We start from the raw sequence: 15,190 nt of genomic DNA, 5'->3' as shown, positions 1-15,190 counted from the left end.
GCCAATCAGTGAAACACGTTAATGATGTAACCATTCTAACCCTGTTGGCAAGGAGCCTGGGTATGACAACAATAACACTGCACCAGTTAGATCATCCAAGTGTATCCTGGAGACGATACTTGATGCCCGTGATTCGCAGGACTTGGAGAGAACATTGCAGGTAGCAGGAGTGACGTTCAGTCGACGAACCAGCAGGAACTACCCACAGAGAAGATGGCCGGATACTGGACAGTGTGGGCAGCTGCTTTGTACATCGGTATGGCCACTGGTCAGAGAGTCACTGTGAGACGATGTAATACTACGTATGACCTTTCCAGCAGCTCCTTCCAGGATAAGAAGATCGAGAAAGGCATAAGACGACGTGGCAATGCGACTAGTCTGATGGAGTGTTTGTTGTTCTGCCACCGATTCAGTGTCAATAACTTCTTCTACAACCAGGCCACCCAGGACTGTATCTGCCCCCTGGGTTACACTCTACAATTTGTTCCCTCACCTGGTTATATGTACTACAGAAGACGAGGTGAGAATTCCAGATTATTTCACCTTAGATCTAAATTACAGAGATAACAGTGTTCACATGTAGCATTCTGACGTTCAATACAAATGAACATTCGACTCGGTTCGTTTATTCTGTTATACTTATTCTATGTTTGCACTGACAATTTTAGCAGAAGACATATTATTTATCTGTAGGTGTCGAATGAGATTTGTACCATGGATGAAACAGTACGCCAAAGGACATCTTCAGTTCTTTGAAATTCCGTTTGATATATTATTTTCATACGTTATCAAAGTGAAAACTTTATAACATAGAGTGAAATCTGTAAAAAACATCATTTAATTCTGAGTTAAAATCCTGTTTAGACTCACATATGGATTACCCAGAAATTCAATTCTAGCAGGAATCCCTTGGCATCGCACTTGAGATATGAAAACTCAAGGACAACGTGTGTCAAGGAACAGTGGTAGATATAATATTTTTATGTCGTTGTAGTAGAGACACACGTGGCAATCTAAGACAGTATGTACAGCTGCAGTCAGCATCAGTTGAGAGTCCCCCTGATACGCAGATAATCCAAACAATTCATGAAAGGATACATCTTGATGCTGAATTAAACTATAGTGTTCCATATTGTTGAGTTGCATAGTGCTGGGCCACGTTTCAGACTAATATTTTAGTCATATTGTCCAAGGGCGTATGTTTCGCCCTCGGATGTTAGCTCAGGGTGATGACGGAAGACCAAACTCAGAGTTGAAACTTAAGACGACAGCAGCCGTGTTTGTTATTGCAGGTTGAAATGGTACAAATAATGGTAATCACATGAAAGAACGCACACCGGAACCCAGTGGCAAATATGTTCCCCTGGTGCGGAGATCCGCTCTGTCACTGACACTGAGTCAGGAAGTCGGGTGTACACTGGTCGTTGGTGAGGCGACGTATAATCTGCCCGCTCCTGTCGATGATCTGGGCCCCTCTCTCTGACTGATCAATTGCTAAACATGGCGTAAAACCATACTCACTCACTCACTTACTCACTCACTGATCATGTCAGTGACGTTTTCTAAATAGAGGTATTACGTAACGTGGGGCAACGTCAGTGACCCACTTACATGTACATAGGTAAGATCCGGCAACGTGAAGGGGTGTTAACTGACACTCTACCATGACATTGATGAAAGCTTGATTCTGATTGGTTAAAAAGAGGTTTGCTTTTTGTTACGGTAACCCCTTTCAAATATATCAAGCCTTTTCACCCAAATAAACGTGTGTATGACTACATCGATAGCCTACATATCGATTCATAAAAAAATAGCTGCGGATCTACCACACCCACATGGACGGTAAAACGTATCTTTTTTTCCTTGCTGGGTCTCTAATACAAGCCAGGTCCCTTATACACACCGAGCCAACGGCTCTCGCGAAATTAATAGACGACATAGGGTCCAATAGAGGGATGCAGTAGTTTGATATTGGATGTTTTTGGCGACGATATGATGTTCTAGGCCCTATCCCTGACTGCTTCGATGATGAGATTACAAGACTATACGAAGGCATAACTTTGGCATACAAATGAAATGTTTTTGAAACTGTTAGGGACATGTTCGATGATGAAACAACCAACAATGAAAGTAAAATATAACATTATAAAAATGTGAAGAAACTATATTTATGACAACATGTTGTTTACAAAGCCTTTTGTGAGCAATATTCATTGCCATCTCCGTCAACCACCACCATAAGGATTTGGCAGGAGGGGATTTGAAAAATCCATCAGAAAACACTGCTCCCTTCGAAAGATCACGGATACAATGTCCCGACATCATTGAAGTCAACGCTTATCAAACTTGATGAAATTCATTTCAGAACACGCACAATTAAGAAAATAATACACGAACCACTATTTCTGGGCCACAAAGGTCTTATTGCATCCATGAAATCTTGAAATTAACAGGTCAAATCACGCAGATTCCTTTGCAGAAGATGATACCTCAGTCGGATAAAAGAACGGTCCAAAGTTCCATTGCAATGTATTAACTAGTCCGACCCTTGATTAATTGACAAGGGATAAATATTGAGTTTCGAAACAGGAAAGTAATTACCAATATGGATGTGTAATAACACAGTAGTATATGAAAAGGCATGTATGTAATAACACAGTACTGAATGGAAAGTCATGTATGTAATAACACAGTACTGTATCGAAAGGCATGTATGTAATAACACAGAACTATATGGAAAGGCATGCATATAATAACACAGTACTGTAGGGATAGCCATGTACGTAAAACAATGTGTTACATGGAGAGGCACGTATGTTATAACGCTGTGCTGTATGGAAATGCATGTATGTTATAATACTGTGGTGTGCTGATAGCCAAGTACGTAATGTCAGTGCTGTACAGAAAGGGATGTATGTGATTACACTGTACTGTATGACGACATCTATGCAATAACAATGTGTTATGTATGGAGAGGAATATATGTAATAACACTGTGCTGTATGGAAAGGAAGGTATGTAATAGCACTGTGATGTATGGAGAGTCAGGTATGTAATAACACTGTGAAGTATGGAAATGAATGTATGTAATAACACTGCTCAGTACAAAATGCATGTATGTAATAACACTGAGCTGTACTCTATGGCATGTATGTAATAAAACACCTATATGGAAAGGCATGTATGTAATAACACTGTGCTGTACAGAGAGGCAGGTATGTAATAACACTGTGCTATACAGAGAGGCATGTATGTAATAACACTGTCCTGTATGGAATGGCATGTATGTAATAACACTGTGCTGTTTGAAAAGGCGTGCATGTGATAACAGTGTCATTTATGGAAAGGCATTTAGGTAATAACACTGTGTTGTATGGAAAGGCATGGGTGTAATAACACTGTTTTAACAACTTTAGTGGTTGTGGGGGTGTTGGTGGGGCGGGGGAGGAGGTTGTTGTTGGTGGTTTTGATGGTGGCAGAGGTGGTATTGGTAGTACTGGCGGTATTGGCGGTATTGGAGGTATTGGTAGTATTGGCGATATTGGAGGTATTGGTGGTGGAGATGATGGGTAGTAGTTGAATAGTTTTCGTTTATCTGAGCGCGGAACCTTGATGAAGAACTCTGAATGAACTCTGCACAAAAAGTCACACAACCTGACCCATAGGAAACATCCTTCAAACGTTTATTGACACACTTTCCTCCATCCATCCGATTAGAGCGCGCATTTTTTTCAAACTGATCTGAGTCAGCTTGACTCAGATATCCATAGCGATATCGAACCAGTTTATTTTTTTATCTAATGCATTTCTAAACAGTCGACAACTCCTTTGTTTCATTGCGTTAACATCATGCACAGTGTTATTACACACATGCCTGTCTGAGGCACGACTCGGAATGTATGGGATACGCATTACTGCGCATTACTACTGTTCTCACTTAACCCTCATGGTGCCCGGCCGTCATTACTGCCCCTTGTTCTCACTTAACCCTCATGGTGCCTGGTCGTCATTACTGCCCCTTGTTCTCACTTAACCCTCGTGGTGCCTGGCCGTCATTACAGCCCCTTGTTCTCACTTAACCCTCATGGTGCATGGCTGTAAGCTGGCTGTGTACACGGTACCGCACTGTTCTGACGTCGCGGCTTCAAAAACGTATATGTTGCATCAGAAGTGTTACAACGCTCTTATTTCTTCACACAGCACAACCAAATTGCATAACATTCAACTCGAGTTGATTGTCTTTCCAACAACATCTACAATAAAAACTTCAAAGATCAATGCACTGCCTAGCCATCGATAGAAGTGCTGGTATTGTCAGTTTCCTACTTTTTTCATTAATCACGATATGGAAGCACCCGAATGAAGCGAGTAAAATCAAATAAGCGCCCTTGTTTAAAATCTAAATGTCCACTGATTCATATAATTGGGAAGTACATATCCTAACTGTGATAGACATATGACATTTATGTCGAAGTACACATTCATTGAGAATTTTCCGTGATTCAATAAATCCCGATGAAATTGTCCGTGTTTTTTACGCCAAAACAAAATTGACGGAAGTAGTCGTGATCAGTTCATACACAGACAGTTATAAAGATTATGTTACAATACGAATGACAGTTTGGAATATATAATAATAAAATGTTATAAATTACGCTTACATTTGTTATTGCAAATAATTTATTTCAAAATACTTACTTATGTTATGTCTTTATTAAATAAAAGAATTTCACAAATTACGTCATAGGGTAGAGTGACGTATTTGTAAACTTTGTGCTGCAGGGTCCCGTTCCACAAAGCGATTGTAGCGCAGCGACAGTCAAAAGTTTATGTTAAAGTATTGGAGTTACAATCACCTCAGCGTTAAGATAGCTTTGTGGAATGGACACCTGAAGTCGAAAGGTAGACCGTTGTATGGTATTCAATTAATACATGTAAACTTTGAATGTGTTTGAAGTATTATTCTGTTAAACCCAATTGTGTGATGCTGTGCATGGCGTAGATGTCTGCAGCCTATTTACACACGACGGTGGCTTTTTGAAAAGTACAAGTAATAAATAAAACACCAAAATCGGACAAGTAATCCAATTTTTTATTTCATAGTTTCATAGCTTCATAGAAGGATTTTCGCTTTTCAGATACCAGAACAATTTACACATTTCATAAAATTGTTATTACAAGGGAGCTCGTTTGGTATTCTATATAATATGTATGCGTCACGTCAAAACGTATATGTATGCGTCACGTCAAAAACGAACATGTATGTGTCACGTCACAAACAAATATGTATGTGTCACGTCATAAACGAATGTGTATGTCACGTTATAAACGAAAATGAATGTGTCACGTCACAAACGAACATGTACGTGTCACGTTAAAACGAACATGTATGTGTCACTTCACAAACAAAAATGAATATGTATGTGTCACAAACGAATATGTATGTCACGTCACAAACGAATATATATGTGTCACTTCACAAACGAATGTGTATGTCACGTTATAAACGAAAATGAATGTGTCACGTCACAAACGAATATGTATGTGTCACGTTACAAACGAATATGTATGTGTCACGTCTCAAACGAACATGTACGTGTCACGTTATAAACGAATATGAATGTGTCACGTTACAAACGAACATGTATGTATCACGTCACAAACGAATATGTATGTCTCACGTTATAAACGAATATGAATGTGTCACAATACAAACGAACATGTATGTGTCACTTCACAACCAAAAATGAATATGTATGTGTCACAAACGAATATATATGTCACGTCACAAACGAATATATATGTGTCACGTTACAATCAAATATGAATGTGTCACATCACAAATGAATATGTATGTCACGTCATAAACGAATACTCCCCATATGAATGTGTCACGTTACAAACGAATATGTATGTATCACGTCACAAACTGATGTGAATGTGTCACTTCACAAACAAAAATGGATATCTCACGTCACAAACGAATATGAATTTGTCACGGTCACAAACGAATAGGTATGTATCACGTCACAGACGGAATCTGCAATGTGTCAACAATGCCATTGCTCACGTGAAATCATTATCAAAGATAAATGTATTCCAATTAACAAGCTGAGTAAATATGTATACAAGTAAATATTGATATTTTGATATTTATAAACACGTGTCTATATCTTCTAAAACATGCTCCACTTTAAACTATTTGTAATTTGTAGTAACTTCGCTCCTGTTTCTTTCATAGGTCTGATTACCACTTGGATGACAGAGGCGATCAACGCTTCATCACAAGACAATGGGTACGTTTTTGTCATCCCCACTAGATTAGAATCAGAATAGCATATCGGATATATGACTTGGTGTCATTATTTAAAATATTCCGACCAGGGTTCCAACACGTTGATGTGTAATCACGTAATCACGTACAATCGACTCAACTCTTCAGGGTGAAAATAAATCACATGCGCATGTGATTTCTGCTCAGTGGAACAGTTTTATCACAGATGAGTGAGCAATGTCAATTATAGTGGGTATGGTTTTATGCCGCTTTTAGCAATATTCCAGCAATATCATGGCGGGCGACACCAGACATTGGGGGGGGGGGGGGGGGGGGGGGGGGGTGTGTGTTATTGCCGAGGGTAATACAGTGACGTCGTGATATTGTCGTGTGTGGCAGAGTGACGTGGATCAGTTGTTGCAGGTGGCACAATAACATTGGATATTGTCACTCGAGACGACGTTGCAGTGGCATGGTGACATGGGCTATTGTTGGCATAGTAACATTGGAGCTATTGTCACGTGCAGCCCAGTCACGTGGGGCTATTGTCACGCGCTGCATTGTCAAGTGGGGTGTTGTATCATTCTTTTTTTAAATTACAGCATTGACTTGTATTAGCAGCGATCACTTCAAAACGTTCAATTGTTAACATTTCATAACATTCATTTAATGCCATGACATTTTTAGAACACTGTTTATCAAATGCATGTTCACATGTATTTAGCAGTTCATGACTTACACACAGGGAGATGTGTAGTGAGTGATTTAGAAAGCTTGTAGCTTTAAGTGAAATTCTGAGAGTAGCCACAGGCTACAGGTGTACAACAATGTTCACTAATGGTGAAACGAGCAGGCTCTATTTTCCATGCTTGTTAACTAAGTTTGAAGCTTACAGCACATTAGTAGAAATTGTTCATGTTATAAATAGAGACATATTAATTAGACAATTCAATTGCCAGATTTTTCATTTATCTGTCAATCTGTCTTATTGCATTGATTTTGTGTGCAATTGATTTGTCAATCCGAAATATATTGATTAAAGTCTTGAGAAAGTTTTCAAGTCACAATTTGTTTTTCTTAATACTTAATACATGCATATATATTTTGTATGCCAGTGTGATGTGTTTTAACAGAATGTTAGAGTTGTACCCAAGTAAAATAGAGCATTTTAAAATGTAAATTGTTTTAAACATTTTGCATTCAGAAAACATTCAACTTTGGCCCAAAACATGCTGACGATCCCAATATACACGAAGTAAAGGTTCAGAATCTGTTTCACAAAATGAGCTCAGATCATCATCGAGAATTTTGGTTTTAAACAATTCTTTCTTTGAATGAATGTTGCGATGAATAAATTTATATTGAAAGACAAGTAATTCTACATGTTTTGTACAGTTTCTGTATCTGATAAAAACATCCTTCCATGATATTTCTAAGTGTCAAGAATGGTATCCTATTTTATACATACTGTTGGGAGAATTGCTTTAGTTATAGTCTTATCATAAAAATATCAAGTAAATCTATCAAAGTTGTATTTGAATGTTGATTATATAAAATAATGTGATTAATTCTAATAGTATCTTTCCAGGATTTTGGTATGATTTAGAACCTGGTGATCAATGATAGTGCCTTTAATTTGGTATTTTGTCTTAAGTTCATTGAAGGGCATTATAACACCTTCATTGCAGATATCTTTAATAGTGTAAATTCTCTTTACAAACAAATTCTTATAATGAAATCAATTTTTTAAACTGATGGTTACATCAAAAAGAGGTTCTGATAGTACTTCTTCAATGTTTGTGGAGTAAGTTTTATGTCTTCTATTCAATGTTCCCCAAGCAGTCAAAACATCTCTCCAGTAAGGGTTAGCTAAGTGTGTACATTTTTTTAATATTAGCCCCAATTAGGATATTTTTCAATGAAAAGATGCAAGGATTATTACAGTTTTTGTTTTGAAGATGTTTTTAAAAACTGACAGTTTTCGCGAAATTTTAAAATACCTCATCTCTATCAATCTCATTCCGACTTTGTCATATTTTCTTATTAAAGTTGTTCGTTTTATTTTGTCCCTTTTGTACAAAATGTTGTTTAGTTCCTCAATAAATTCACCTTTACTCTGTATATTCTCCCATATTCTAAGATCCTTCTGGGAAAAAATGAAAAACTCTACAGGGAATCCATCAATGCCTGGGCTTTTGTTATTTTACATAGATTTTACGGCCTTTGTTATTTCATTCATGTTAATCAGGTCTTCTAAATAATCAAACTGTGATTTAATAAGTTTTGGTGTGTTAAGTTTGTGTAATAAATGTCTGGATTCCTTAGTAATTTCTTCTCCTGGAGAGTAAAGTTTCTCATAAAAAATGTCCAGTTAAGATGAATTGTCTATCGGTTATTAAATCCCCTTTTTCAGTTATAATACTGTTAATTAGTTTACTGGTATAGTTCCTGTTTTCAAGATGACAAAAATATTTTGATGGTTTCTCTCCTTCCTCGTACCACTGGATTCTGTTTCTTATTTGAAATCCCCTTGATTCTTCTTTAAATATTTCAAAATTTACTTTATATTTAGACAAGTCTGACAGCTTTGATTCACTTACATTCTGAATATTTTCCCTAATTTCCTCCTCTATTTGCTTTATGTTTTCCTCTAAGTTTTTACTTTCTTCATTTTTGGTTTTCTTTAAATAAGTGGAAAAAGGTATTGATTTGCCTCTCATTTTCATCAAAAATGTTTCTAAAAAAGAGAGTATCACTGATTTTTAATTTTAAGTTTTGGTCTAAGGGTTTTTCTTGCTTCATCATTGGAACATTTACTGTTTGAATATTCTAGCTTTGTTTCTTCTAGTGTATCTTTTACTATTAGGATATATTCATTGTTAAACAGTACAGAAGTATTTAACTTCTAGTAGCCCCAACCTTTCTCTTTGCTAAGTGTATTTGAAAAAGTCAATGTTATTGCAAATTGATCGGATTTGTATCCTGGTGTAATTGTAGAATCAATAGTTATATTTGCAATGACTTGTGAGATCAAAAAGAAGTCCAGCTTTTTCTTCCACCATGTGTATTTTTTTGCATCTCTATTTTTTATCTCCAAATATTAATTATATCAAAGCTATCTGTTTTTTTTCGAGTACTTACTTTATTGCTTTGGGATTGTTGATATGCTTATAATTTTCCAAACTGACATATGGATTGAGTACCAAGTTCCGTCACAGGGCAATGCAAAAAGGACAAAGTCTTCACGACGAAGAATTTCTTTTGTCAACCATTATTTAATGATAAGAGTGTGACTTGAGCACCGAAACTGACTTAAAGCCATGTGATATAAGCATTACTATCCTACACAAGATAAATACATTTCATAAGTGACATATTAACCATGATATTGAAATCAAATTGAAATGAGAATATTTTATTGAATCTTGCTTGATTGTCAATATCAACTCATCTCTGACTAATACTTATAGAAATAGAACTGATATGCCAAGTACCACACAAACACATACAGATGCACGAAGTACAGGTACACAGCGACTAATGTATCCAGGTGAGCTACCTATTTTAACACTGATATACTATTGGAATAGTTGTGGTGATATATATGTATTTTCTCATCAAATAATAAATGAAATGCAAAGTTAATTTTTACATTTTTTTATATGGGAAGGATCACTGTATGACTTGTAATATTTCAGGTATCCATTAAGCAATGTCATAAGAGGTTCTGCCTTTGTCTGGAAGCCAAGATCGGACGATGCAGCTCCGTGGATTGAGGTGAATATTATCGTGAGCATTATGTTGTCACTCGACAACTCAATCGAATAGATCACTAACAATGTATCTTAGTTGGTTTAGTGTCTACACAAAACATGTAGCACTCAAATCTATTATATAAACAATCTACATGTCAGCTTGACCCGTTATGCATGTTTGTCATTTATAGGAAAATACGCTTCTGGAAAGTAATTACACTAACTACGGAAACTATGGGAATCGCCGACACATGTAAATCTAATACACTTATTAAGTAACACCCATGCGGGCAGTAGGGGTATATTGACCGCTTGGGGTGTGACTGCCTGTGGGTGAAGAATAATGCCCGTCTGTCATTGCCAGTAAAGCAATAGAGGCTCCAAGTGCAACTGGCTTCTTCTATTGTTCACTGTGAAGTCATAGAGGTTATCACGCGAGTGTGTTTGGGGATGGTAAATATCCTGCATTTGGAATAAACATTGTATTTAGCGAGCCTTGGCGAGCTAAATACATAGTGTTTATTCCTAATACAGGATATTTACCATCCCCAAACACACAAGCGTGATAACCTCTTTATCATATAATGTTATTCTTTAATTCTGTGCTTCAAAATCGCTTTCCCTCACTCACAAACATTACCGAAACATTGCGAGTTTTCCTGGAATGCGCGCATTAATATTTATTACGTCACAGGGATAGTGATGTGTCAGTCGGACAGTGACTGTAGCCAATATAGTTCCAACTAAAATCTGTTTTTTTATACAGTGGCGAAGCAACATATACGCAAAGCAACAATGGTTTTTACTTTCATTTCGCGGCAATCCATCAGTCTGTCCGCTAGAGTAACTGCCCTTTTTCAAAGGGAAGCTACTCTAACCCTAGTTTATGAGACTTCATGGCCACGTTCAGACGTTGTTGACAGTCGGCCTGTCCAGTCAAAACGTTAAGAAGTGCAATCAGATGTACACACAGCGACAAAAAGAAACAAGGTTACAATTCAAACATATTTCGACCAAATCCAACTATTTTAATTTGTGGAGATTTCCAGCCGCAGAGGACTACAAGCACAGATATGGCTATTGATCCCGCTTGGCTAGGCTTCGTACCCTCGCAAAATTGTTTCGAAATTTATATCTCCAAAGTTGCCTAAACTTATAAAATGCCTTAGCCACGTCACAGCTAGACACTGATTTTAAGTATATCAGACTGTTCATTTGATAATGATAAAAGTTATCTCTGTAGTTTATCCAGATTCCCGATGGTTAATTCTGATTCGATTGCCGAATGACGAGGGCGACGCCATGTTTGTTTATAAACAGTGAAAGTAGTCCTACTTGACCTTTGATATTTGCATCTCTATCCGCATATGACCCCAACGGATATCGTTTTTGTCCGTTGGCTTTATCCTGCCGAGAAACCTACCCATTATATCATAAAGTAACTTATCAGTCTGTGAGTCCACTGTAAGTCAACCACTATGTCGACAATACAGTCTAGGTTCAGTAGTGGAATTTAGTTCCCGACACTTTCCCTACCAGAAAACATTTATCCCAAACTTTCATAATTGTGTCATGCATGTGTAAAACTACCCACAACAAACAACATTGTTTACGGAGCATGGTTTGATAACTTTAGGATACGAACATAGGTTCAATCAGAGTTACTGTGAAGTGATCCACGTGATTTGAACACATGCAGAATATAAAGATAAAAATGCTATTGGAAAAATGCAATACAAATTATTTTGTTATGACATTTATTATTCTGCATTCTGACTGGTCCGCCAGCGGTACCGAATCTACACAGGACTTATGATCACATCAATGCAGATTAAACTATTTCTTTGAAAGCAGTTTCCTGAAACCCGACCAGTAGTAAATTTGAAATACTGATTTTACTGAACAAATGTTGCGGAACAAAGTGTTCGAGATCCAGATTATTTTAAGCAAATGTGGCAATATTTTTTTCAAATGGGAATCCGACGAAGAACGTCTTAGAGAGGGTGTGTTAAGTTCAGTTACATTAACACAGTTTGACATTAAGTTAGCGCTCATTTATAACGTCCTGTGACGTCATGTCTATCGCTTCATAACACGAGGTTGGTGTGTACAAGCTGCAAGGGTCGTTTTGAAAAATGTCTACACAGTATGTGTGGTAGATAATTCTAATGTCTCTTATTGAAAACATTTTAGTATTATGGTGTTAATTATGTTTTGAGTAAACACAACCAAACATTCTCGGATTAAAGCTTACTGATGCCTAAAGTTGACCATTCAGCCTATTGTAAATATCAGACGTAACCCATGCCACGTCACTTATCACCTCTGTGTTACGAAATCGTTCGAGATTATTACATATTAAATGTATCTACAATGTATTTTGGTCTTCAGCCGAGAAAGAGTTTAGTAGGAAAAACATATTTGGAGGTGTTTTGTTTAAGATGACGCATTCAATAAATTAAAGTGTTTTCTCTTCAACAGGTTGGGATAAGTTATTTCCTTTATTTTGCTGAGGTTCGAATCTACCCCAACATTTCTACCTTCACGAAGGACATCTGGTTTCGGGACTCCAACAGAAACTGGATGGTGACATGGACGAGGAACGATGAGGCATCCATTTTTGGAAGTTACTTCATTCCACACTGTAAAGTTAGTTTCATATTGTACATGTTGAATTGTTGCCAGTTTTAACACAGTTTGCATTGATCAGTCTGAATGTGAAGAAAAATGTCCACCCCTTTTGGGGATATGGATATGTTCACGAGTATGATATGACAGAAAGTATAGTCAGTTTCCTATTGTATGAAGTTGCTAGTTTTAACATCGGTAGATTTAACATTGTCAATACAGTCAACCACAAGTCCGATTTTATAGAAAATAATAATCTGCATATCATTTGTTGAAGTAAGCTCATCGCAACATACACACATTTCTCGAGAACTGTTACTTCTACCTGTGATCCCTAGACACCGTGCAAGGGACGTTTCAATAACTGTACATCGCCCTGTAAGAATTTCATGTGTGATCCCTTGGGACCGTCCTGGGGAAGTTTACATAACTGTACATCGCCCTGTAACACATCATTGTGTGATCGCCAGGGACCGTGCTGGGGACTTTTACATAAATGTACATCGCCCTGTAACACATCCATGTGTTATTCCTAGGGACACTGCTGGGGACGTTTACATAACTGTACATCGCCCTGTAACACATCCATGTGTGATCCCCAGGGACCGTGCTGGGGACGTTTACATAACTGTACATCGCCCTGTAGCACATCCATGTGTGATCCCAAGGGACTGTGCTGGGGACGTTTACATAATTGTACATCTCCCTGTAACACATCAATGTGTCATCCCTTGGGACCGTGCTGGGGACGTTTACATAACTGTACATCGCCCTGTAACACATCCATGTGTGATCCCCAGGGACCGTGCTGGGGACGTTTACATAACTGTACATCGCCCTGTAACATAGCCATGTGTGATCCCCAGGGACCGTGCTGGGGACATTTACATAACTGTACATCGCCCTGTAACACATCCATGTGTGATCCATAGGGACCGTGCTGGGGACGTTTACATAACTGTACATCGCCCTGTAACACATCCATGTGTGATCCCTAGGGACCGTGCTGAAGATGTTTACATAACAGTACATCATCCTGTAACACATCAATGTGTGATCCCTAGTGACACTGCGAGAAACATTTACATAACTGTACATCGCCCTGTAACACAGCCAAGTGTGATCCCCAGGGACTGTGCTGGGGACTTTTACATAAATGTACATCGCCCTGTAACACATCCATGTGTTATTCCTAGGGACTGTGCTGGGGACGTTTACATAAATGTACATCGCCCTGTAACACATTCATGTGTGATCCCCAAGGACCGTGCTGGGGACGTTTACATAACTGTACATCGCCCTGTAACACATCAATGTGTGATCCCTAGGGACACTGCTGGGGACGTTTACATAACTGTACATCGTCCTGTAACACATCAATGTGTGATCCCTAGGGACCGTGCTGGGAACATTTACATAACTGTATATCGCCCTGTAACACATCCATGTGTGATCCCTAGGGACCGTGCTGGGGACGTTTACATAACTGTACATCGCCCTGTAACACATCAATGTCTAATCCCTAGGGACCGTGCTGGGAACATTTACATAAATGTACATCGCCCTGTTACACATCAATGTGTGATCCCTAGGGACACTGCTTGGGAACATTTACATAACTGTATATCGCCCTGTAACACATCAATGTGTGACCCCTAGGGACCGTGCTAGGAACGTATTCATCACAGCACATCGACTTGTAACATAGTCACAGATCCAAGTCAACCATGATTAGTTAAGTTAACATCTGTCACAATTCACCAGTCTTGTTATACCACGGTGTTTTCTTCACAGATGCTGACAATTCCTACAGACGCAGTCAGAATCACAATGGACAAACACAGCAGTCTTCAAGTGGAACGTGTTCTTCTGCGCTATCCTATGTAACTTAATTTCAATACAATACCATCATCTGCCCACACATCTTCAACTCTGTCACCAACAGCCTTGGCCCACACATGGTCAATTCTGTCACCAACAGCCTCGGCCCACACATCTTCAACTCTGTCACCAACAGCCTTGGCCCACACATCTTCAACTCTGTCACCAACAGCCTTGGCCCACACATCTTCAACTCCGTCACCAACAGCCTCGGCTCACACATCTTCAACTCTGTCACCAACAGCCTCGGCCCACACATCGTGAACTCTGTCACCAACAGCCTCGGCCCACACATGGTCAATTCTGTCACCAACAGCCTCGGCCCACACATCGTGAACTCTGTCACCAACAGCCTCGGCCCACACATCTTCAACTTTGCCACCAATATCTTCGGCCCACACATCGTCAATTCTGTCACCAACAGCCTCGGCCCACACATCATCCACTCTGTCACCAATATTCTCGGCCCACACATCTTCAACTCTGTTACCAACAGCCTCGGCGAACAAATCTTCATTTGTCACCAAGACCGCTTCCAAAGTCTAGTGGATAGAGCCTCTGCGCATAGAGCGGAGGGTCGTTGGTTCGATTTCCGGTACGTCAGTGGGCTAGCACCATAAAATCGGCGTAATATTATATCAGTATTCTGGAA

At 38.7% G+C, this 15,190-nt stretch overlaps 1 protein-coding gene across 1 annotated transcript; it reads left to right on the top strand.

Annotated features, from left to right (window-relative positions):
• Positions 1 to 213: 213 nt before the first annotated feature.
• LOC139473282 (uncharacterized) lies at positions 214 to 14,564 on the top strand. Its single transcript, XM_071255816.1, has 5 exons — positions 214 to 520; positions 6,242 to 6,296; positions 9,973 to 10,051; positions 12,511 to 12,678; positions 14,452 to 14,564. Exons 1-5 carry the CDS (start codon positions 214 to 216, stop codon positions 14,542 to 14,544), a joined length of 702 nt encoding a protein of 233 aa, XP_071111917.1. The 3' UTR covers positions 14,545 to 14,564.
• The last annotated feature ends 626 nt before the right edge of the window (positions 14,565 to 15,190 follow it).

The sequence above is a fragment of the Haliotis cracherodii genome, unplaced genomic scaffold (assembly GCF_022045235.1).
Source record: "Haliotis cracherodii isolate W230 unplaced genomic scaffold, xgHalCrac1.p SCAF_27, whole genome shotgun sequence".
NCBI lineage: Eukaryota > Metazoa > Mollusca > Gastropoda > Lepetellida > Haliotidae > Haliotis > Haliotis cracherodii.
The sequence above is the reverse complement of the archived record's forward strand: the minus strand, read 5'-3'. Positions and strand labels throughout refer to the sequence as shown.

What these genes read in the sequence shown, in the direction of transcription:
- LOC139473282 (XM_071255816.1), top strand. Translation starts at nt 214, where the DNA reads ATGGCCGGATACTGGACAGTGTGGGCAGCTGCTTTGTACATCGGTATG. An exon ending in TATGTACTACAGAAGACGAG is followed by an intron (nt 521 to 6,241) that starts GTGAGAATTCCA and finishes TTTCTTTCATAG; the next exon opens with GTCTGATTACCACTTGGATG. An exon ending in ATGCAGCTCCGTGGATTGAG is followed by an intron (nt 10,052 to 12,510) that starts GTGAATATTATC and finishes TCTCTTCAACAG; the next exon opens with GTTGGGATAAGTTATTTCCT.